This window comes from Mastigoproctus giganteus, chromosome 8 (genome assembly GCF_048544385.1).
Source record: "Mastigoproctus giganteus isolate SK-2022 chromosome 8, ASM4854438v1, whole genome shotgun sequence".
NCBI classification, from domain to species: domain Eukaryota; kingdom Metazoa; phylum Arthropoda; class Arachnida; order Uropygi; family Thelyphonidae; genus Mastigoproctus; species Mastigoproctus giganteus.
In genome coordinates, this window is record NC_143582.1 from 114,268,376 (window position 1) to 114,293,754 (window position 25,379).

A 25,379-nucleotide genomic window follows, 5' to 3' on the forward strand; every position below is an offset into this window, starting at 1 on the left:
TATTAGTCCTTGTATCCCCCCAATCTAGCAGTTTTCCGACCCACCTAACACTGCCTCGATAGCATCAGCAAACATTCTTGCACCCTTTCTATTTAAGTGTATCCCATCCCTGTAGAAGCAGTCTCTCCTGTTAACAAGTACAGACCAGGCTGAAAAAAATTCTACCCCTTGAGCCTTGCACAATCCTTCCAGGGCCGAATTGATCAACAGGGCTTTCATCATATACTCCCTCTTATCGTGTCTGGGCAGAATTGCAGACACTTTCAAATTCAACCCTAATTCACGGTTTTTTTTCAACAGTGACCTGTACTTGTTAAGTAATTCCGCCGGTCTCCTACTCTTAATATCATTAGTGCCAACGTGTACAACTATATCACCTTTTGTGCCCTTAAAAGATGATATCCGCTCTACAACGTCATTAACCTTTGCCCCTGACAGACATACCCTGGTCCTGTTATACCTATCCTTTTTACAAAGCATGTTTCCCGTTTCCCTGACAATAGAGTCACCAACAAAGGCTTTTGATACTGTTGCACATGGAAGACTGCTGCACAAATTGGAGCAGCATGGCATTGGAGGCAAATTGCTGCTATGGATAAAGGGGTGGTTGAGGGGGAGAAGACAGAGAGTGGTAATCAATGGACACTGCTCATCGTGGACTAATGTTATTTGTGGAGTACCTCAGGGTTCAGTATTGGGTCCATTATTGTTTTCTGTATTTATAAATGATATTGATGATGGTAAATCAAGCTTAATGTCCACGTTTTCAGACGATACAAAGTTGGCAGGGTTGTCAAGAACACTACTGACACTATGCTACTGCAACAGGATCTGGAAAGGTTGAGCAGATGGGCTGAGAGGTGGCAAATGAAGTTTAACATTGACAAATGTAAAGTACTACATATGGGAAACAGCAACCACAGAGCAACGTATCAACTTGTGGTATTACACTGACAGTTGTAGAAATTGAAAGGGACATGGGAGTGGTTGTGCAGGCAGATATGAAGTTTTCTGAGGAGTGCAGACGGGCTGCAAGAGTAGCTCATGGTGTATTGTCGATGATATATAGGAATTTTTCTAGCAGGGATAAGGAGGTGATTATTCCCTTGTATAAGGCAATGGTCAGGCCACACCTAGAGTACTGTATGCAGGTCTGGAGGCCTCATTTCAAGAAGGATGTAGAGATGCTGGAACGAGTACAGAGAAGGGCAACAAGATTAGTGAATGGAACAAAGGGGTGCTCTTACGAAGAAAGGCTTACGTTTTGCAAATTACAGTGTCTGGAGACTAGGCACCAGCGAGGTGATCTGATAGAGGTGTATAAAGCCTTGAATGGTTTGAGCATGCTCAATGCTGATGGGATTCTTCCTCTTGCTCAGAATAATCATCTGAGAGGGCATAAATTCAAATTGAGGAAAGACGGATGTAGGATAGACGTGAGGAAATTTGTGTTTAGCCAGCGGGTGGTTGGTTGGTGGAACAGACTTCCATCCCTTGTCGTGGAAGTTGATAGCCTAAATAGGTTTAAGGCTCAGCTGGTCAGGTATTTCGAACGAACAGAGGGGTGAAGTGGAAGTGGTTATTTTTTATCTATTTATTTATTTTATTTTTTTTGGCTGATGCTGCATAAGCTTGCTTTCTTGCATCAAATGCCTCTACTAATGCTAATGCTAATGTAGTTAAATTTAAAGGTAAACTATGGTGTATTTACACCGATATTATATAGTATAATTTTTCAATAGGGTATATCTTTTTATTGCAGCTCAGAAAAGGAAATGCAGACTTTGAACAGCATATGACCCTGAATGGCAAACTTTTTCAGATTGTACTAAAAAACAATTTTTCCTTTGTGATAACATCAAATGCACACCAAGGTTATATTGTAATATTTTGTAACAATATTTTGTGAACAATCCGTTAGTCGTAGCTTTCTTTGTATTGTTACAAAATATTGTAACTTTTGTAACAATACACATTACCAAAAACCATCCGTTATTCACAGAAGATGATATTTTTTTTCTTTTACAAACAAGTTTTGGAGTTTATAACAGAACTAACAATGAATATATTTTCTTGAAATTTCATTAGAAGATCGAATATACATCCAGTAAACATGCTGTACCCGATATTTTTCCCTAAAACTATTAAATAAACAAACTTTTTTTTTTTTTAAATCAAATGCACATTGTAGTGTTATCAGTTTTACATTACATCACTTTTTTCCAATTCCAGTGATGCTTCCAATACATGGATTTCCTTGATTTTGTGTTAGTAGAATTTCATAATATGAAAAGGTTGATACAAATATAACTGCATTTAGCATACATAGTCATATAACTGCACTAGACTACAGGTGCACGTTTCATACAGTCAAGCTTGACGCTTGCATGCCTGTACATGCAGTGGCATGATTCTAAAATGCTGTTTTAGTTGACTTTCCATGCGGGCCATGTCCAGCCTGCAGGTTGGAGACCACTGGCTTAGACTAATAAGCAGGTAGGTACCCACTCACTGATGAGAAGTCAAAAGTTTCGAAAAGTTCTGTCTGAGTGGTGGTACTCAACTTAAAATAAATAACAGCAGTCTTCTCTAATGGAGAAGCATTACTTATTTGACATTTAAGTAACGTAACTCATGAAATATTTCACAATATGGGATGTTACAATAATGATGTCCATGTACTTTGGTTTGTCTAAAAATTCAACCATGCAGTAATGATGCCATTGCACTAACCAAAGTTACAGAGAATTTTAAATAGTTTGGCTACCTTCCCTAAAATATTATTAGTCTAAGTATAGAAAGCTAAAATTAAACAATTTCCCATTGAACCTGCAAGGAAATATACTAGCTACTTCATATTTAATGAAACAGTTATATGTAGTTTCTAAGTAAAACAGCAAATTTATCAAACATACAGAGGTTGATGAAATAAAAATACCTGGAAAAGAAAATAAAAATTTCTTCCCAGTTCCAATGTAACACAAATGAAATTATATGATATCTACTGTAAAAAATTATTTTCTTAATGTGAAGAACTTCAAAGTGAATATTCTTACCAGTCTCATCTTGATCCCTTAATTCAATTTTTTCATAAGAAAAGTTCACTCCTTTATAAGGTCGCCATGTCTTCTGAAGGGCACTTAAAGTTATTTTTACTTGTTCCATATTGATATAAGAAAATAGTATCTGTTTCATAAAAAAAAAAAAAAAAGTAAGCTGTAAGTTAAACATAATCCAAACTGGAATTCAACATCAATAAAAGAACATTCAGAGAATAACTAATCAGTACTTCTCTCATAATTCTGTATGCAACTCCACTCATATAGTAGCATAGAAAGAGTAACTCTAAATGATAAAAAAAATAAATAATAATCTAAAGCAAAATTTTCATTTCAATAGAAAAAAGTATTACATTTGACTAATTCTTTCCTAATAAATAATATCATTTTGAATTTCACATTTAAGAAAAACCTATCTGGATCACACCATCCCTCCAACTGAACATGTAAAGGACTTCTAGCCCATTACATTTTTCACTGAACAACATCACAAAGCATTTCATATCAGAAATTACATTTAAGAAAAATTTTCATTCATATTGTTATCAGTGCAGTAAAAGACTGTGCAAGCATAGGGAAGAAATAAACAAGTACATTTTCAATGCAGCACAGTTATGGGAGAAGAACATACCTTCATTACAAAATTCTTTCAACTAAGGGAATGACTGGGTCAGGTTCATTTTGTAAACAAGTTCATAACAACTGTAGGGAATATGTAATGACTATCCCCCATATTATTCACTTAGCCTTGAGTACACTGAGTTTTCTCATAAGTAGGCCATAAGCTTTTATTTTACCATCTCTAGATACGAGTGAATAAATGGTGGATGTACTATACGGTTATCTAAAATGAGTAATATTTAAGAGTAACATTTCTTAGCCAATAACAACTGATTTTCATCCAAACTTTCATAAATGAACCTATTCCAGACCATAAATATGAATGGGAGTATCTGATTCTCAGAGACTCCAGTGATCAGCAGTGCCTAGATTCTTCAATAGTGATTTTTCAGGAAGATAAATATGCACCATAAATTTTAGTTTTTACTTAGACAAAGAAAGCAGGTGTGTTAAAATCTGCTCTGAATTTTATACGTTATATTTTTAACCTTCTAATTTTGTTATTTTTATGTTCAATCTATTTTGTAATTTTTATTTTTATACAATATTCAGTAATGAAACACAATACATGATTAGCAATCTGATTAGTTGGCCAGTGTTTATTAAATTTTATTTCCAATTTTTTTTTGTAAGGTGTTACACTGCAAAAGCAATTGCTAGGATGGTGACAGTTCTTAAGGAGCTTTTATTTATTTACAGCCACTCCTCGAATTACGTAAGGGTGGCATTCCACGGAACTCTACAAAATTTCCCTAAATGCTTATGCAGCACTCGCAAATTTGATTGAATTTGATTGAAGCAAAAAAGAAATGTTCGATGAACATTTAACAGAATTATTAATTAATTATTTTTTTTTATGTCATGCTCCGGAAAAATTACAAAAATTTCCAAATTATAAAATTACAAAAAAGAAAGAGCAGAGAGACATAACGTCAACAAGTTTTACCTTTCAAGTATAATTGCCAGATTTCGATTGGATTTGATTTGGTTTTAATGGCACATTGGCAGCTAAGGCCATAATGCACCAAATCAAATTTATAAGGCTACTAAACATTTTGGTAGCCTAGGCTACCGCGTCAAGCAATTAACTATTAGGTAAAAAACAAAGGTATAAAGTAAATGCATATAAAGTATAAAACTTAAATATTTGTATACAAATTAACAGATTGTAAAAAGTTAAAAACGTCAGACATATTGTCTCCGTCACCTATTATCTATAATGCACCAAATCAAATTTATAAGGCTACTAAACATTTTGGTAGCCTAGGCTACCGCATCAGGCAATTAACTATTATGTAAAAAAAAGGTATAAAGTAAAAGCATATAAAGTATAAAACTTAGATATTTGTATACAAATTAATAGATTGTAAAAAGTTAAAAACGTCAGACATATTGTCTCCGTCACCTACTATCTGACTGAGTGTAAATGGTTCAGTCAAATTATTAAAAGCGGTAAAACACAAGCGTTGTGCTTCTATAAAAATATGACTGACGGTTAAATTAATGTTACACATCTCGCACATAGGTGGATCATCCGCCCTCAGCAAATAGGAATTTGTTAGATGACTATGAACTATGCAGAGCCGAGCAAGAACAACTTCCTCTCTTAGAACCCTGCGTAGACTGGACTGCCATTGGATGATTACAGACTTAATATGACAAAGTTTATTTATAGCCTGTCTGTGCCAGGAATCTTGCCATTGGGAATATAATTTAGAGCGTATTATTTGCCTGTAGTCTGTACAGGGGAATGACAGGCAATGATTATCCAGGGAAGTGGCTGATTTGGAAGTGGTATCAGCTAATTCATTTCCCCGGATCCCAATGTGGCTTGGGATCAAGCAAAAGCGAATATCAAATTCTAATTCTGCGAGAGAAAAAAGAATCTACTGGATCCTGGACAGGATCGGATGAGGGTTATAACTCACCGATACTAGAGCCTGTAATACGATTAATGAATCACAATGAATCATATACCTCTGGTACTCGCGATTTTTAATGCGATATAGGGCTGTTTCTATTAATTCGGCCCTGGAAAGATTGTGCAAGGCTCAAGGGACAGAATTTTTTTCAGCCTCGTCTGTACTTGTTAACAGGAGAGACTGCTTCTACAGGGATGGGATACACTTAAATAGAAAGGGTGCAAGAATATTTGCTGATGCTATCAAGGCAGTGTTAGGTGGGTCGGAAAACTGCAAGCTTGGGGGTATACAAGGACTAATAGTTTAACAGTAGCCGCAGGCAGAGGTGAAAGCGATTCTTGCACAACTTCTATTAGAATAAGTAGCGACCTGGAGCGAGGGGTGTTGGGGGTTTCAGAGACGGATGGCAGTCATCGTGAAATAGGTGGGTATATGGGATGTGTTAGGGTAACTAGGAATAGGAATAGGTGCATGTACGCTTGCATGTATACCAATGCTAGATGTATAGTAAAAAAATTTGATGAATTTGAAGTGTGGTCAAGACATCAAAGGCAGATATTGTTGGGATAGCAGAGACCTGGTGTCACCCAGATATAAGGAATGCAGAACTGGAATTTTGGGAGTACAATGTGTACAGAAAGGATAGACAGGAAAGGAAGGGAGGAGGTGTTATGCTGCTAATTAAGAAAAACATCAAATCAAACGAAGTGCACCCAGTTGATATAGATGAACAGTGCACTGTTCAGTCAGTTTGGCATTACATAAGCACTGCGAAAGCAAAAATAAGACTAGGAGTGTGTTATATGCCTAATGATTCAAATGAGTACAATGAACAATTGTACACAGAAACAGAGTGGGCTAGTAAATCAGAATGTCTTATAATGGGGGATTTTAACTTCCCAGATATTGACTGGAACTTGTGGGTTGGTCAATCACACACTAGTCAGACTTTTGTGGATTTATTGGATGATTGTTTTCTGCAGCAGCATGTTCGAGATGCAACCAAAGAGAGTAATACTCTTGATCTGGTTATCAGCAGTGAACATTCGTGTATTAAGAATTTCCAGATAAAGGAACCACTAGGTGGAAGTGATCACAGTGTACTGATCTGGGATTTACTTAAAAGATTTATTTACCATCAGGGGTAAAGGAAAGGGTTTTTTGCTTCCATAAACATGAGTACAGTGGTCTCACACAGTTTTTAAATTCTGTACAGTGGGATCAATTGACGATGTTACCAACAGTAAATTCTAAGTGGGAAGCATTCAAGGAATTAATCGTGGATGCTACTAAAAGTTTCATACCTATTAAGAAATACCGTTCAAGGCCTAAATGGTTATCAAATGAACTAATGAGACTCGTAACAGAGAAGAAAAATGCATGGGATGCATATAAATTATCAAGCGACTCAGAAAGCCTATGGCAGATAGAGGCTAGTCTGTAACCAGGTCACAAAGGAGGTTAGGCAGGCGAAGGCAGATTACGAGAAATCCTTGGCAAAAGATGCTAAGAAAAACAGCAAGGATTTCTTTACTTATATAAACTGTAAAAGGAAGGGGATGAATCTGATTAGTCCACTTGATATCGATGGATCGACTGTTGATGATCCAGCCCAGTTGGGAAACAAACTGAATGAGTATTTTGCATCTATATTCACACACGAGGAGTTATTAAGGTTTGGAAATGGCAGAAGGTTATCAAATTGTAGCAGGATACTTAATGATTTTGTAATAACTGAGAGCAAAGTGGAGGAGAAATTGTTGAAGTTAAACATAAGAAAAGCACCTGGGGTGGATGGGATCTACCCAGTTAAATTAAAGGAGGCGGCAAAGCAACTAAGCAAACCCTTAGCCATAATTATGAGAGCATTCTTGGACTCGGGGGGAGGTCCCCACGGACTGGGGATGTGCAAATGTATCCCTGATTCACAAAGGAGGATCGAAAGGTGATACGAGTAATTACAGACCAGTTAGTATAATTTCTGTTCCGGGTAATGGAGTCACTGGTTAAAGATGCATTGCAGGATCATCTAGACAAGGCTGCAGCAATAATTCAGACACAGCATGGGTTTGTTAAGGGAAAGTCTTGTCTAATCAATTTGATTGGTTATTATGATGTGGTTACAAAGGAACTAGACACAAAAAATAATTTTGATATCATATATTTGGATTTCAGGAAAGCTTTTGACACTGTTGCACATGGAAGACTATTGTACAAATTGGAGCAGAATGGTATTAAGGGTAAGTTCCTACACTGAATAAAAGGATGGTCGAGTGGGAGAAGACAGAGGATGGTAATCAATGGGTGCTGCTCTTCGTGGACTAATGTAATTAGTGGAGTCCCACAGGGTTCGGTGTTGGGTCCACTGTTGTTTTGTTTGTATATTTATCAATGATATTGATGAAGGTATATCAGGCTTAATGTCGAAGTTTGCAGATGATACAAAGGTTGGCAGGGTTGTTAATGACAGTAATGGCAGTGTGCTACTGCAACAGGATCTAGATAATTTGGGCAGATGGGCTAAGAAGTGGCAACTGAAGTTTAACCTTGACAAATGCAAAGTACTGCATATGGGTAGAAGTAACCCGAGAGAAAAGTACCAACTGTGTGGTACTACACTTAAGGTGGTAGAAAATGAAAAAGACCTGGGAGTAATTGTGCAGTCAGATATGAAGTTTTCTGAGCAATGCAGACAGGCTGCCAGGCAGGTCATGGGGTTTTGTCAATGATATATAGGAATTTTGCTAGCAGAGAAAAGCTATTAAGGAATGGTATTAAGGGTAAGTTACTGGGAAAACCTAAGGAGGTGATTGTCCCTCTGTATAAGGCAATGGTCAAGGAACGCTTTGAGTACTGCTTACAGGTCTGGAGGCCTCATTTTAGGAAGGATGTTGATTTGCTTGAGCATGTACAGAGAAGGGCAACAAGATTAGTGAGAAGAATGAAGGGATTCTCTTACCAAGAGAGGCTAAAGTTCTGCAAATTGCAGTGGCTGGAGACTAGGCACCTGCACGGTGATCTGATTGAGGCGTATAAAGCCTTGAATGGGTTGAGCATGCTGAATTCTGATTGGATCCTTCCACTTGTTCAGATTACGAACCTAAGGGGGCATAAATTCAAATTAAGAAAAGACAGATGTAGAATAGATGTGCGGAAATTTGCCTTTAGCCAGCGGGTGGTTAATTGCTGGAACAAACTTTCATAAATCGTTGTGGAAATTGATAGGTTGAATAAATTTAAGGAGGAACTGGACAGGCATTTGGAGGGAATGGTGTGATTCTTTTTTTTTTTTTTTGGTGATGCTGCATAAGCTCATATACTTGCTTTCTTGCATCACATGCCACTACTACTGCTACTATTGCATGCAACTCTGCAGGATCTTATTGGATAATGTGTTTTGAGGGAACACAACAGCAGATCCCACATAACATTCTAACTTTGAGCCATCTATATAGATTGGCAGAAAGTCAGAATACTGCTGACTATGTGATGCAAAGAGTTGCTGGTAGACAGATGGCATTGTAGTAGCCTTCTCCCAGATCTTAAGGGAGAAGTCACAAGTTGGAAAATAGGCATGCCAGGGTGGAAGGAATTGCCTGGGTAACTGGGCAGCGCTGTCTACTGTCATGTCTAGTTCATTCAATAGCCCTTGAATTCGAATACCAAAAGGTTTGTTGGCAGTCCAATGGGTGTTGTAGAGGTTTTCCCAGCATGGCTCAAAAATGGATGCCCCGTGGGATGATCGGGCAGGGATTTCAATTTGAAGGCGTACTGTAAGTACAACTGCTTACGTCGAAAATCTAGAGATGGTTCATTACCTTCAACGTAAAGGCGTTGGACAGGAGATGTGTGAAAAGCACCAGTGGCTGTCCGCATGGCCTGATGGTGGATTGGATCTAACCACCGAAGTACACTATCTCTAGCAGAACCATAAACCTGAGATCCATAATCGAGTTTGGAACAGACAAGTGCTCAGTAAAGACGAATAAGGGTAATACGAGGTGCGCCCCACGAAGTTGACGAAAGGGCACGAAGGATGTTAAGCCCTTTAACACACCTTGTCCTAAGCCTGATGAATATGTTGTAAAAATGTCAGCTTCTTGTCAAAAATAAGTCCAAGGAATTTGTATTCTGCTACAACTGGGATGTTGTTTTGCCCAACCCTTAATTCTGGGTCAGGATGAATATTACATTTGCGACAGAAGTGTACACAAACATTCTTCTGTGATGAAAATCTGAACCCATTAGCCAAAGACCAAGCTGTAAGATGATCAATTGTTTTCTGCAGTTGCCTTTCAATGACCCTCATATTGCATGAATGACAAAATATAGCAGAATCGTCAACATAGAGGGCATTGTTTACCGTGGGTGGAAGCTGAGCCTTAAATTTATTTAGGCTATCAACTTCCACAACAAGGGATGGAAGTCTGTTCCACAAACCAACTACCTGCTGGCTAAAGGCAAATTTCTGCACATCGATCGTACATCTGTCTTTCCTCAATTTGAATTTATGCCCTCTCAGGTGATTATTCTGAGCAAGAGGCAAAATCCCATCAGCATTGAGCATGCTCAAACCATACAAGGCTTTACACACCTCTACCAGATCACCTCGCCGGTGCCTAGTCTCCAGACACTGTAATTTGCAAAACTTAAGCCTTTCTTCGTAAGGACAACCCTTTGTTCCATTCACTAATCTTGTTGCCGTTCTCTGTACTCGTTCCACCAGCTCTATATCCTTCCTGAAATGAAGCCTCCAGATCTATATACAGTACTCAAGATGTGGCCTGACCATTGCCTTATACAAGGGAATAATCACCTCCTTATCCCTGATAGAAAAATTCCTGTATATCAGTGATAAGACATAATGAGCTACTCTTGCAGCCCATCTGCACTGCTCAGAGAACTTCATATCTGTCTGCACAAGTACCCCCAGGACCTTTTCATTCTCTACCACTGTCAGTATTGTACCACAAAATTGATACGTTGCTCTGGGATTGCTGTTTTCCATATATAGTACTTTACATTTGTCAATGTTAAACTTCATTTGCCACCTCTCAGCCCATCTGCTCAACCTTTCCAGATCCTGTTGCAGCAGTATAGTGTCAGTAGTGTCCTTAACAACCCTGCCAACCTTTGTATCGTCTGCAAACTTGGACATTAAGCCTGATATACCCTCATCAATATTATTTATAAATACAGAAAACAATAATAGACCCAACACTGAACCCTGAGGGACTCCACTAATAACATTAGTCCACGATGAGCAGTGTCTACTGATTACCACTCTCTGTCTTCTCCCCCTCAACCACCCCTTTATCCATAGCAGCAATTTGCCTCCAAAACCACACTGCTCCAATTTGTGCAGCAGTCTTCCATGTGCAACAGTATCAAAGGCCTTTCTAAGATACAAGTATATAATATCAAAGTTATTCCGTGCATGCATATCATTTGTGACTGCATCATAGTATCCAATCAAATTGGTCAGGCAAGATTTCCCTTAACAAAACCATGCTGTGTCCAAGCTAAAGCTGAAGTTTTTTCTAGATGATCCTGCAGTGCTTCTTTAACCAGTGCCTCCATTAATTTTCCTGGAACAGAAGTTAAACTCACAGGTCTATAATTACTTGTGTCAGCCTTTGATCCTCCTTTGTGAATTGGGGTCACATTTGCACGTCTCCAGTCTATGGGTACCTTCCCTGAGTCCAAGGAAGCTCTCATAATTATGGCTAAGGGTTTGCTTACTTCCTTTGCTGCCTCCTTTAGTATAATTGGATAGATCCCATTCACCCCAGGTGCCTTTCTTGTGTTTATCTTCAACAATTTCTCCTCCACTTTACTCTCAGTTATTGCAAGATTATCCAGCTTACTGCCAGAGTTGAATACACCTCTGGCATTCCCCTTGCTGAATAACTCCTCATGTGTGAATGTCGATGCAAAATATTCATTTAGTTTGTTAGCTACCTGAGCAGGATCATCAATAGTTGAACCATCGATATCAAGTGGACCAATCTAATTCATCCCCTTCCTTCTAGAGTTTACATAAGTAAAGAACTCTTTGCTGTTTTTCTTTGCATCCCTCGCCAAATAGTTCTCGTATTCTGTCTTCGCCTTGGTTAGAGACCAGCTTATACCTATCATAGGCTTCTGTTTCATCCATTTAGGCCTAAACCTTGAACAATATTTCTTACTTGGTATGTAAAGCCTAGTAGTTTACAAGATAAGTTCCTTGAATGCTTCCCATTTTGAATTTGCTGTTGGTAACATCAGTTTTTCCCAATGAGAATTTAAATACTGTCTCAGACCCTTGTAGTCGCCTTTACAAAAGCAATAACCCTTCCCTTTACCCCTAATGGTAGTTACCTCTTTGAGTAAATCCCACTTCAGCACACTGTGATCACTGCCACCTAGTGGTTCCTCTATGCAGATTCTTAATTAGATAGTATGAATCAGAGCTGTACTACTCAAAATGTTCTACGTTGATAATAATATTAGTAAAATAATAAGAGGAATTTACATCAATATATTGCGTAGAACACTTCCTTATGATACCCTCCAGAAATTAAAACGGAAAAACGAAAAAATCGACAACTTACCGGTAACATTAGAGTAAGATATAAATAATTAAATAATCAATTTAACACAATTCAAATCAATTTAAAACAATTAAAAATCAAATTAACGCAATTAAAGGAATCTAACGAAAATATTCAAAACGATTTTCCTTCCTTATGTCGTGATCACAGGAATGAAAATTACCGAATCGGGTTAAAACTGATACTTAAATAGAGATTATTTGTCTTCGCGCATGCGCTTAAAGGTCCACGCATCGGAGATCAAATATGGCCGCTGAACATTAACAGAATTCTCACGTAATTTTATTTCAACGGTTTCTGCAATTAATAGTCGTGTATAATTACGTTGAACGTTAAGTATTTTGGCCTCGTTAAATAAGAAAGTATGTTTTTCTTTAATGGCATGAAAGGCTAATTCTGAGGCTGCTGAATGAGAAGCACGAACTGAGGCTTCATGTTGATTTACATGAATATTAAGAGAAAATCGGGTCGAACCTTGATAAGACGAGTCGCAATCACCACAAGAAATGTTGTATACCAGATCATTAATTTGTGTTGCGAACGCTGAAAGAACTGAGCGATTGTTCAGTATAGTGTGTAACTTCCATATAGGCCTAGCTACAATTTTAAATTCGGTATCTTTAAAGAATCTGTTAAGCTGTTTGTGCCACTGTTCAACATATAGGACAGAAATAAAGTATTTTTTGATATTACTATTATTGATTGGTGTAGTATTTTGTATCCTATCCTTAGCTTGTACCCTAATTCGGTTTATTGTGGTAATGGAATAACCCCTGTTTAAGGATCTGCTAGTTAATATTTGTATTTCTGAGTCCAAAGCAGAATCCGTCGTTGAATATTTATAGGCATTAAGAAATTGATTAAAGATAATCGATCTTTTGTAGGTGAACGTGTGATAACTATTATAATGTAAAAGCATACCGGTGTTTGTAGGTTTTCGATAGATGCTAAATTGTATTTTATTCGAGTCCCGGGTAAGCGTGAAATTTAGAAAGTTTAATGACTTTGTATCCGTATCCTCCCTTTCCAATGTAAACTTGAGTCTAGAATGAATATTATTAAACGAATGTAAAATGTCTTGGATAGTATTACTATTGGTAATAACTAGAACATCGTCTAAATACCTCCCATAGTATGTGATACGGGGTTGAAAAGGTGTCAAATGTATCTGCTCAATCGTTGAGATCTCTGACATTAAGCCACTCAGGCTCAAACCCATTGGTAATCCAAAAATTTGTTTGTACACCTTGTCTCGAAAGGTGATGTAGTTAGCCTCAACTAACAGTTTAATTAAGTGAAAAATTTCCTTAATAGGTAGCTTCGTATGATTAATCAGTGTCGAGTTTTTATTTAACATATCCCAAATATCTAATGTGTATTCAACGTTTACATTCGCATATAATGAGGTAAAATCTAGTGAGAATAAATTGTCATTGTCGCCGAGTCTACAGTCTTTAAGCTTATTAAATAATGTATCGTAGTTCTTAATCCCAAATTGTATTACCTGTCTAAAGGGTTTTATAATGTTATATACATATGTGGCTAAGGATGAAAATGCCAAGTTCCTGTAGGAAACAATAGGTCGAATAGGAAACCCAGTCTTGTGTAATTTTACCTGACCGAAAAGTGCAGGAATATTGTATGTTCTGGACTTCAATTCCTTTAATTGAACCATAGTAATGTAGTCGTTTTTTCGATATGTGGTTAACATTTTATTGTATTGATTGAACAAATTGGTAAACAGTGCTGGGTCTACTTCACGATAAGTGGAGGTATCTGACACAACTGAATCTAAGTTATTAATATAATCATGTTTATCTAGTATTACCACCGTATCTCCTTTATCTACCCTTTGTATAATAATGTCCTTATGTCCTTAAGGAAGGAAAATCGTTTTGAATATTTTCGTTAGATTCTTTTAAATGCGTTAATTTGATTTTTAATTGTTTTAAATTGATTTGAATTGTGTTAAATTGATTATTTAATTATTTATATCTTACTCTAATGTACCGGTAAGTTGTCGATTTTTTCGTTTTTTCCGTTTTAATTTCTGGAGGGTATCATAAGGAAGTGTTCTACGCACTATATTGAGGTAAACTCCTCTTATTATTTTACTAATAAGCAGATTCTTAATGCATGAAGAATCACTACTGATAATTAAATCAAGAGTATTACTCCCTCTAGTTGCCTCCCGAACATGCTGATGTAGAAAACAATCATCCAATAAATCCACAAAAGCCTTGCTAGTGTGTGAGTGACCAGCCCCCAAATTCCAGTCAATATCTGGGAAAATAAAATACCCCATTATAAGACTCTCTGATTTACTGGCCCACTCTATTTCCTGTACAGTTGCTTATTATACTCATCAGAGTCATTAGGCCTATAGCACACCCCTACTCTCAATTTTGATCTCCCAATGCTTATGTCACACCAAACTGACTCGACACAGCACTGTCCAGCGATGTCGACTGGCTTCACTTCCTTGGATTTTATGGTGTTTCTTAACTAATAGCATAACTCCTCCTCCCTTCCTATCCTCTCTAGCCTTTCTGTAGACGTTGTACACCCCAAATTCCAGTTCTGTGTTTCTTTTATCTGTGTCACACGACGTCTCTGATATCCCAACAATATCCGCCTTTGATGCTTTGAGCAATACCACAAATTCATCAAATTTATTTACCAAACGCCTAGCATTGGTGTACACACAAGTATAAATGCACCTGTTCTTTTTCTTTGCTACCCTAACACAACCAATGTGTTTACTTGTACCGCAATGACTCCCAGCAGTCTCTGAAACATCCTGCATCTTGTTTTCCAGGCTTCTGCTCATTCCAATAGAAGCAGTGCAAGAATCACTTTCACCTCTGCCAGTGGCTACTGTTAATCTATTAGTCCTTGTATCCCCCAAGCTAGCAGTTTTCCCACCCACCTAACACTGCCCCTTTCTTTACCTAATTCTACCCCTTAAGCCTTGCAGAATCTCTCCCGGGACGAATTGATCGACATGGCTCCTCATCATATATTCCCTCCTATTGTGTCTGGGCAGAATTGCGGACACTTTCAAATTCAATCCTAACTCACGGCTTTTTTTTTCAGCATTGTCTTGTACTTGTTAAGTAATTCTGCCCGTCTCCTACTCTTAATATCATTAGTGTCAACGTGTACAAAAATATCACCTTTTGTGCCCTTAAAGGATGATATCTGCCCTACAATGTCATCAACCTTTGCCCCTGGCAGACATACTCTGGTCCTGTTCCATCTATCATTTTTGCACAATATGTTCCCCGTTTCCCTGACAATAGAGTCACCGAGAACTACTAGTTCCTGTGGGACCAGCGCATTCTGCCTTGGGGGTTGTCGCTGTGTTGCGTGATATTGAAGTGCAAGCTTTGGCATTGATCTGGGCAGCTGAGACCTTGATGAGCCCCTCAATTTAAATCCTTCGAGGGCATCCACCCTGTCCTTCAAGCTCTCATATAAGCCTATAACAATGCCGAGTTGGCACCTGATTTCCCTGCACTCCTTACATCGTGCACACACACACACACAAAGACATTCCCCTTGGCAATATCATGTCCTGTTTCTGATTGATCCACAAACATCAAACAAGCAGTGCATTTCAATAGACTGTGATTCAGAGGACAACTCCCCCCCCCCCTCAGTTGTCCCCTGAGCCACAGCACTTCCACTAGTTTGAGCCTTTTGCTTTGCTGCTCTGGTCTGAGTCATGAATTCTATTCAAGTTCGATAAAATTCCAATACAAAATATAACCCAATGTAGTTATGACACTATATATAAGTATTTCAGTATCGAATATTGTCTCTGAGTAAGAAAGTCATACATTATATGACTTTCTTATCTCCTGTCAACTTATATTTATTAATTTATGTTGTTACATTTGTAATAACTAGGTCGCTATATTTATTTAGTTAAAAAAGTACAATTCTATTGACAATGAAATTTAATAAGATTAATAAATTTTATTGATGAATTGATACTACTATACTCGCTATCTAGTTTTCCGTTAAACCCTATGCTATGTAGTTTTCCGTTAAACCTTACGTTAGCACACGTATCGTATAAATGGCAGCAAGTTACGAATGGTTAATCTACGGACACTAGGTATTATTTACTTTCCAAATAGCGCTATCTAAATTCAAAATAAACCTTGGAGCTTGACTAGGTCTATAAACTACTTATAGAAAATAATTGAATCTAGCAATTAAGTCAATAAAGCAGCTAAGTATAATTAAAAACTTTCGTTTGCAGGAGCTGCAAAACCTGTCCACACATGGATTTGATACCCTTACTGATACTAAGTAATAACCTACAAAATCTCTATCTAAATTCAATTTAAACTGAAGTATTGTTACTAGGAATATAAAGCAACTCTAAAAAATAAATTAATATGCCAATTTACGTCAATAAAAAAGCAAAAACTTCTCTATTTGCTAGAGCCATAAAAATGCAGTGACTGCACTTAATTAGTCTGTGTATATAAGAGCTTGCTTTATTGCATATAATTCTGCAGTACAGATACTGCATTTGGTAGGAAGATTGTTGTGGTTGGTTTAGGGATTTATTAGGCGCATCAGCAACTATGGCCATAGTGTGCCACTGTAGGAAGGGACACAGCTATTGAAACGGTGGATCAAAATGATGCAGAACCAACAGTTTCATCTGTTTTTGAGCCATCAGTATAAATAAGTAGTTTCTCTGAGTTTTCTAAGGTGTTGGCTTCATGTAGTTGCTGAAAGTTGTTTGACAGGGAGCCTTTTCCCTATCTAAGAAAGAAATTATCAGAAGGAGGTGTGGATTGATTTCAGGGATGTTCAGGAGGAGCAACCTCTTTGAATTCCAACTAGAAATCAGAAATTAGTTCCAACGTTCAGGAGGAGCAACATCTTTGAATTCCAACTAGAAATTAGTTCTTGCAAACTAAGACCTGCAGGGCAGTTTTAATTAGGTTAATTACTGTATACCATTATATATTGAGAATTAAATAGGTATTCTCAACTGGGATGAGATGGAATACGTTTAATTTTTGCAGCATAGTCACATAGCAAGGATTTTCATCTGGGGTGCAGCGGGGGTTGATTTGCCTCAATATACATGCAGTAGGTTGGAGATGTTCTGAAGGCTTCCACGGCTAACCTTAGGGCACTATGTTGAATGGTATTCAGACGTATCAAGGAACTGTTTCTTGCAGAGTCATAAATAGGTGATCCAAAATCTGATCGGGACTGAATTAAAGTTTTATAAATATGTAAGAGAGAGTATCTATCGGCACCCCAGGAGTTAGCAGAGACAGTTCATAAGATGTTAAATTTCTTTAGACACGCGGTTCTAAGATAGGCTATATGATTGGAGAAACTAATTTTATTATCTAGATATAAACCCAATAAACGAAAATTGTTGTTAAGAGGAACTGGGTTGTTTTTTAAATGTTTCAAGATCCAGATGTAATTTTCATATTTTACAGAAATGAATTGCAGCTGATTTATTTTCTGCTAAGGTATAGCCATTCCGTTGGACCCACAATTCTATTTTGGTAATGGATAGTTGAAGTTGCCTTTTAATGGCATTTATAGTTTGTGACTGACAAGAGATAATGAGGTCATCAGCAAACATGTATGATTCAACTGTTTTTAGTATATCTCGTGTCATATTTGTAATTCTTACTGCGAATAATGTTGCATTTAGCATGGAACCCTGCGATACACCTTCTTCTTATTCAAATGATTTGGATACACTGTTCATTTATCTGACCTGAAATGTTCTGTGGTGAAGGAAGTTTTGTATAAATAGGGTAACTTTCCCCTCAAACCAAAAGAACGAAGGTCCTATTGGACACCATATCGCCAAGTGGTATCGAACGTTTTCTCAATATCGAGATTAACCATTACAAGAAGTTGTCTCCTTACAAAAGCAATGCTTGCTTCTGCTTTAATCATCAGGTCTAAGGCTGAGTGATTCTTCCAAAACCCATACTGGTTTCGGTTTAACAGATTACTAGTTTCCAGAAACCACGTTAGCCACCTGTGCCTAAATATCTAATCAGTGAAATTGGCATGTAATTATATGGCTTGGTATGATTCTTCCCTAGCTTTGGAAATGCTAGTACAATTGAGTGGTGCCAAGAGTGCAGATAAGAATTTTCTAAAAATATTCTATTGTAGAAATCCAAAAGGGAGTTTTATTTGCATTGTTATTTAGTTTTTTTAATATTATACAGCATACTGCACCCGGACCAGCAGCAGTACTGGGTGTTTTATTCAGAGACTCTAAAAGTTCTGCTAAAGTGAACGGCTGATTGTACAGGTGTGATGCCAGAGTAGAGCAGTTTATTTTATGCTGTTCTGCAGATGGCTTAATTTTCTGAAAGGTTCAGCTGTAACTGGACATTGCTGATATACTAGCAAATTATTCGGCTAATGCATTAGCAATTTCTGTTGGTGCAGACAATTCCTGCTCTTTCCAGTTTAGAATTGGAGCTGGGGACTGCACATATTTACTATTAAGTGATTGGATTTTCTTCCAGATGAGTCTGTCATCCATATCCTTGTTAATCGTGGAAGTAAAACTTATCCAGGCATCTTTTTTTGTTTTTCTTCTTATTTCGGAACTTGGCCTTGAGTCTTTTAGAGTTAATGAGATTAGCCTGTTGTAGGGAATTTTCGAAAAAGATTCCTGGCTCTATTTTTTGTCTGTTTAGAATGTGTGCATTCCTGATTCCACCAATAATTGCTTTTTTTGTTTTCTCAGGAAAAAAATTAGGTGTTGTAGAATTCGCAGCTTCTAATATCTGTTTGGTTACATGGTCGATGACAATATCTATTGGCTGGGACTGTACTATATCTTCATCAAACTGAATTTGGGAGGCATATTCATTCCAGCTTGCCCTACGGAATTTCCAAGTGGGTTGGGGACAAGTTTACTTGTGTCTGAATTTTGCAAAGAATTGGTAGATGATCACTATTTAGTTGGTAATCAAGAACTTTCCACTCTGTATTGGCATATATGGAGGGAGAACATATTGAAAGGTCTATTGCAGTCATGGATCCATTAAAAAAATTAATGCAGGTATGTTCGCCAGTGTTTAACAGGGTAAGGTTATGAGCATCAAGCAGGGATTCTATTATTTTACCCCTTTTGTCTATTGATGGACATCCCCATAGTGGGTGATGAGCATTGATGTCCCCACGTAAGCAGAACGGAGATGGTAGCTGATTTATTAGATTTTCTAATTCATCTGAGGAGAGAGAAAAATTAGGAGGGAGATATATAGAAGCTATTGTAAGAGTGATACCCATTACAATGCGCACTACAACTACTTCAAAAGGTGTCGGAAGAGAAACATATTAGGATGGAATATTGTTTCTGACAATAATAGCCACCCCTCCATGAGCTGGCGTGTCAATACTCCTGTCACATCTGAAGATAGTATAATTTTTCAGGGTAGGAGACACTCTTGAATTTAAAAATGTTTCCTGTAAAGCTATGCCAGCTGGTTCATACAGATAAATAAGATCCTGCAAATCATCTTTTGTATTACGAAGGCCTCTACAATTCCATTCAAGGAAACTTTATGGGTTGTTTTCGGAAGTGACAGCTTTTTTAGTTGCAGTTTGCTTGTATCGATCTATTTTTGTTTTGCCTTTCTTGGGAAAGATGGGACGTGTCACATCCATCTGATCAATTGCATGTAGTTCCAATATGCCGTTGTCTGAATCATGCTGTTGATCAATATCCATTCCAGTGGAGAGTGATGGTTGCAGTTTCATAATTTCTGCCAATTTTGGTTTTATTGTTGAGGAAACACCGGTTGGTATGGTAACTGGTCTATTACTGGCCTGTTCTGTTTGTTGCCAAGGAGACCTTCGAATTAGAGAGTAATGATTGAGCACAATTAGAAATAGATACATTCAGAGGAACTGATACATCAGTTTGAATCCCCACTAAATGGAAATGGTGAGTGGCTGTGGCATACATATGCTTTGTCTCTGTTTTCATTATTTGTCTTCTCACCTCTGGGTATGTCACCTCATTTTCTACTTTATATTTTTCAATTTTTTTTCCTTGCTTCCATAGTTCACATGGTTTTGAGAAAGATGGGTGATTACCCTTACAATTTGGGCAATGTGGAGTGGTAATGGTGAAATTAGATTGGTTATGCTCTTTTGACCCACAGTTGGGGCATACTGCCTCACCTCAATATGTAGTATGGGATCGTCCATAGTTTTGGCATTTGTAGCACCTAATGGGATTTGGGAAGTGTGGTCAGATGCGGCAATGCAGATAGCCTGCTTTGACAGATGTTAGTAAGCTAGGTGTGTTAAAAGTGAGAATTATGCTCCCTGTTGGAACAAGAATACCATCTATTCATCTTTTCAAGTCATAATTCTCCTTGCGTGGATGACTTTTTGTTTGCAAAGCTCTTTGATAATTTTCTCCTCTGATACAGTTAATAAATCCCATTCTGTTATTACTCCCTTAGAAGAGTTTAGGGTGGCATGGGGTTTAACTTATTGATTGTCCTGCAAATGTTGTGAGCTTTAATAGCTTTGCAGAATGTTGAGGTTGGGTAGTCTCAACCAAAAGATCACCAGATTGGAGTCGCCTAACTGTTTCAGGTGAACCTGCGGCAATCTCAAAGCACTTCTGCACAAGGAATGGGGATAGTTTACTCATAGGCTGGTCTGATAGTGAATGTAATATGAGGAAAGCTGGTATCTCCTCCTCTTGAGGAGTTTTTTTTCCCAAACTCTTCGGTTGAGAAAAGCCATTATCCATGTGATTTGTCTCTATTTTTGAGCATGATGGCTCTAAAGGTGGAAAAATTTTGTTATCCGTCTTTGCTCTTTTCAGCCCTGGGAGAGTGGATTTATTCTCCTAGGTTACCAGCCCCACCACAGGGAGGCAGGAGCAGTGCCACTAGAGTGACCAAGCGGTATAAAAGTTAGTGTTAGTTTCAAGGAAAAAAGAAAGGTGATTTTCCTTTCTGAAACTTTCTTACCATTTGTAAGACTAAGTTATTGATTAAATAAAGCGTAAAAAACTTTTTAAACTAAAGAAGAAATATGGCTTTGAGTAAGTAAATGCTCTATGAATCACTCAGAAAATTGCTTGATCACTATAAAGCTTAGCACCCGGGGCAAGTCGTTCCAGCAAGAATGTAGTGTATAAACAATTGCAATACTTGCATTTAGTGACCCTTGGAATTTGTTTTACACTTGTATATTTAAATACAGATTTTTTTTACCCACTTTTTTATAGTACTTGCACATTTTGCCAAATTTCATTCTTAATTTGCTATGCTGAAATCACTGAAAATCAGTTATGATTACCACAGCATTTTAGTTACTTTATGACAAGGAAAGGAAAGTTTCATAGTGTTTTATTATTATTATTATAACCACTTAGGTATGCTGAATACACTTAGATAACAAATTAAACAAGAATTCACTGGTTAAGATGGACAATTCGATAGATGATTATTATGGTAAAAGTGGAGACAAGCAATATTTTGCAAAATTCAATTAAATGAAAACTGCAAAAAGTTAAACGAAACTTATATTTCACAGCAACAAGGAAACCACGCATATAAATCTGCAGTTGTCATTATGTTCAACATACTTACTCCAATGCTGCATTAATTCTTGGAATCCTCAAGAGAATAGTTTGGTGGTTGGTGTTGAGCCATTTGTGCACTAGTCTTGGCCACTTTATCTAACAATAAATGACATCTTATCTCCTTCATGGATTATCCTGAGATATCTCGTTTTTAGTTTAAAAAGTTATTTGGAACTACATGAAATATCTCGGAATACGATAATACCCAAAGCAAACAATAATACCTCCAAATTTAGGATTGAAACGTATTTTCTCTGGCATTTATCTGGCTAATTTTGCATTAGGCAGGTAAATCCCGAGTTTCTCAGGATTTTCTTATGCCTGGCAGAAAACAACTGGCTTTAGTTTTACTTATACTGTACAGCAATGTCAGAACAATATCGCCCATTCCTGTGCTGCCAGTAAGCCAAATATAATTTGCTGTCCTAAATGCAGAATACCGAACCCATGAAAATAATTCACAAAAACAATATCGAAAAATAATTCGGCCCCTCTTGAACTGCTGCCCGTAACGATGTTTACCTTGCCTGTCCACTTGTTACGGCCATGTGTCAAAATGTAGTTAGTTTGTGATTACTGATTGTACGTTCCACTTGGTTTTTCAAATTTATTTATATAATGGGTAATGAAGACTTTTTCTGTGCCTTTATTTTAGCTCAAATTCTAATTTATTAAAAAAATCTGTATAATTTGCACACTTTTTGGTGTACACAAGATAACTCTGGATAGCCCAAATTGGGTTAATTACTCCCATGTATTTTCTACAAAAAAATTAATAAAATAAAAATAAAAATATACAATGTGTTTTCGCATGATGCATACTTTTAATCTTTAAAATAAAAAAAGTCGATCCGTTATGGCACATTTTCCAGAAAAAAAGTTCCGGGAAAGGGTTAATGTGTCTTTTAGTGGCCAAAAAATGTAATAACTATATGGTGGTAAATCTGACCTAAATGTGTGTGAGGAGTGGGGCTGTACTTCAATTTTGAAGAGATTCACAATAGAACAAGTCATGCATAGATAGAATTTTCATGCAGCAGTAAGCATAAAACCTGATGACAGAAAATTTATTTCTTTCAAATTGCTGACTAATTGTTCTTCTGAACCAATTACAGGAAGGAATTTTTCATTAGTTTACCAGAGTCTATCACTCATAATTATTTCTCGTCTTTCCAGAATCACTCCATTATGGTATCGAAGAATACAATAAATAACACTTTCCTATCTGATGAGTGGATATGGGCTTTCTTCAGTTGAGGTGTGTCTATATGGCACCACTCTCAAACTTGCTTTCTGGTATGCAATAGTCACCTAAGATTCATCCACAGTTTCTATGCATTCTAAGAAGACATCTCCTTCACACTCATACTGCCTAAGAAGCATGAGACATAAATTCAGTTGTTAATCTTCAGTTCTGGTGCTATATTCTGGAGAATCCATCTAACACACACATTTCTTATAAAAGCCCAACTCTTTACTAATGACAGAACGCACTGAACGAACGTTAATCTTGCAAGCCAAGGCAATTTTATTCAATAATAACGTGATAGTTTTCTACCATGAGTTTTTCCACTTCTGGTATCATGACACAATGTGCTTGTCCTGTTTTAAGTATAGAGTCCCCAACACTTTCATTAATGTCCTTAACATTTATTCACCCACTCACAGACTTTCTATTGTTCATACATAGGTCACCATACTGAGCCATCATTCTACAATAGATTTTTCAGCAAGTTTTGATCCCATTCTGTATTAAAAAATTACAATATAGATTGCTTCTCAACGTCGATACATGACTTGAAAATTGATGAATTACTAATTACACCAGCTGACGGTGTCATACAGGCACTCATGACTTCAATCAATAATGGCTTTTTTCCCCCAAAATATACTGATTATACACTGATTTTGCAGTTTTTATTTTTGAATAACTATTGTAATAAGAATATTAGCAAGGTAATATTGCTATTTTTTTTTTTTTTTTTGAATACACACCTCATCATCCAGATCACTATCCATAACCCATTTCAGAAGATCAGCTTGATATTCCGGGCCTAGAGTAGGAATACATAACATTGCCTCATTTAGATGAGAATCTTTAATCCAAATATGAAATGTACGAAACAGTCTGAAAATGTAAAGAATTAAGGGTGAAAGATTTATTGGAAAGTTGAAGAGTTAATGATGCAACAACACTATTCATAGAACACAAAATTATGCTACAATCAGAATGTTTAATATTGCAAATTACGCAAATAATAAAATGTAAGTAGAAAAAATAGTAAAACAAGATTAGTATCTTTTTCTTTCTTTCTTTTTTTTTTTTTTTTTTTGTTCATTATTATGTGTGACCTTACATTGAACTGTGAAAAATAGTGATAGCTTAAAAAAAAAAAAAAAAAAAAAAAAAAAGTTTCCATAATTTTCTTTTTCCATAAAAAATATCAGTAGTATGAATGAAGGATATTTAATTTAAATAACACCAATTTACATGGTTATTATCAATATGACTTTGGTACCACCAAAAATTTTATTTTATTCTGGGATGGGAGTTACACAAATAAGTGGAGTTTATGACTGTTTACATAGAAACAGTTGCAACTGATAATATTTAACTTGTGATGTGTTTGGTGACAGTATTGATAGAAATATTTGTGCAAATAATACTACCGGACCTTTTTAAAAAACTTCAGTGATTTTTTTCTCAGAAAAGGGTGTTTCTGAATCGTTTTCTAATGCAGATTTCAAAAACGACTTCCATTTGTTTCCATCATGTAAGGTTTCTTTAAAAATGATCAAAGAAAATTTAATTCTTCAAATTTTCTTTCATGATTTATTATTATTATACTAATTTTGGCAGAATTTGTGCACTGAAAATAACAAAATGCTACTTTTCCCAGACATTTATATTTAAATACATGTTGAAAACTATTAAAATGGGCAGTATGGTAAACTACTGAACATCCATCTGATCTACAATGAGTCAAATTTTAATTTCATTGATTTTCTTGCAGTTCTTTTTCTTTATAGTCCCTCTTCAGCATCCATCAATACACAATTATCATGTTGACATTCCACTTCCCCTGGTACCTCATCTCAACATCTTTAATTTCCTGGAAAATACTCTCACCCTGTTCATCACTAACACTTCCTGGATTTTCTGGGAAGTTTGTTTGTTTGTTTGTTATTTGGTTTTAGGAGCATTAGCAACTAAGGCCATATTGCTCCGGGATATGCGGTGGTCAATCCTTGACCTTTCCGCATCCTCCGTATTTGGTGGTGACGGGCTCGAACCCCGGTCTAATCAAGAAGCATGTGGTACGCACTGCTGCTCCTTCCCACCTGGCTACGGAGGCGCCATCTCTGGGAAGTAATCAATGTAGGAATGTAAAAAAATGTACCTTGGTTATGTTGCAGCCCAGCCTTTTAAAGTTTGCCAATATATTTTCAACTATATTCTTGCAGTCTGGATGCTTGTTGTTCCTTAAAAAGTTATCAACAACAAATGTGAAGCTAATCCACCATGCCTGTTTTCTTTTTTTTAATTTAT

At 36.8% G+C, this 25,379-nt stretch overlaps 1 protein-coding gene across 1 annotated transcript in view; it reads right to left on the reverse strand.

Moving 5' to 3' along the window:
- The window catches only part of Epg5 (ectopic P-granules autophagy protein 5), a 1,526,775-nt gene that overhangs the window by 814,413 nt on the left and 686,983 nt on the right, over positions 1-25,379 (reverse strand). Inside the window, exons 25-26 of the mRNA XM_090380318.1 lie at positions 23,825-23,957; positions 3,057-3,186 (exon numbers count right to left, since the gene is read on the reverse strand). Of these exons, the coding sequence (XP_090236444.1) occupies positions 3,057-3,186; positions 23,825-23,957 (263 nt within the window). The remainder of the gene's footprint in view (positions 1-3,056; positions 3,187-23,824; positions 23,958-25,379) is intronic.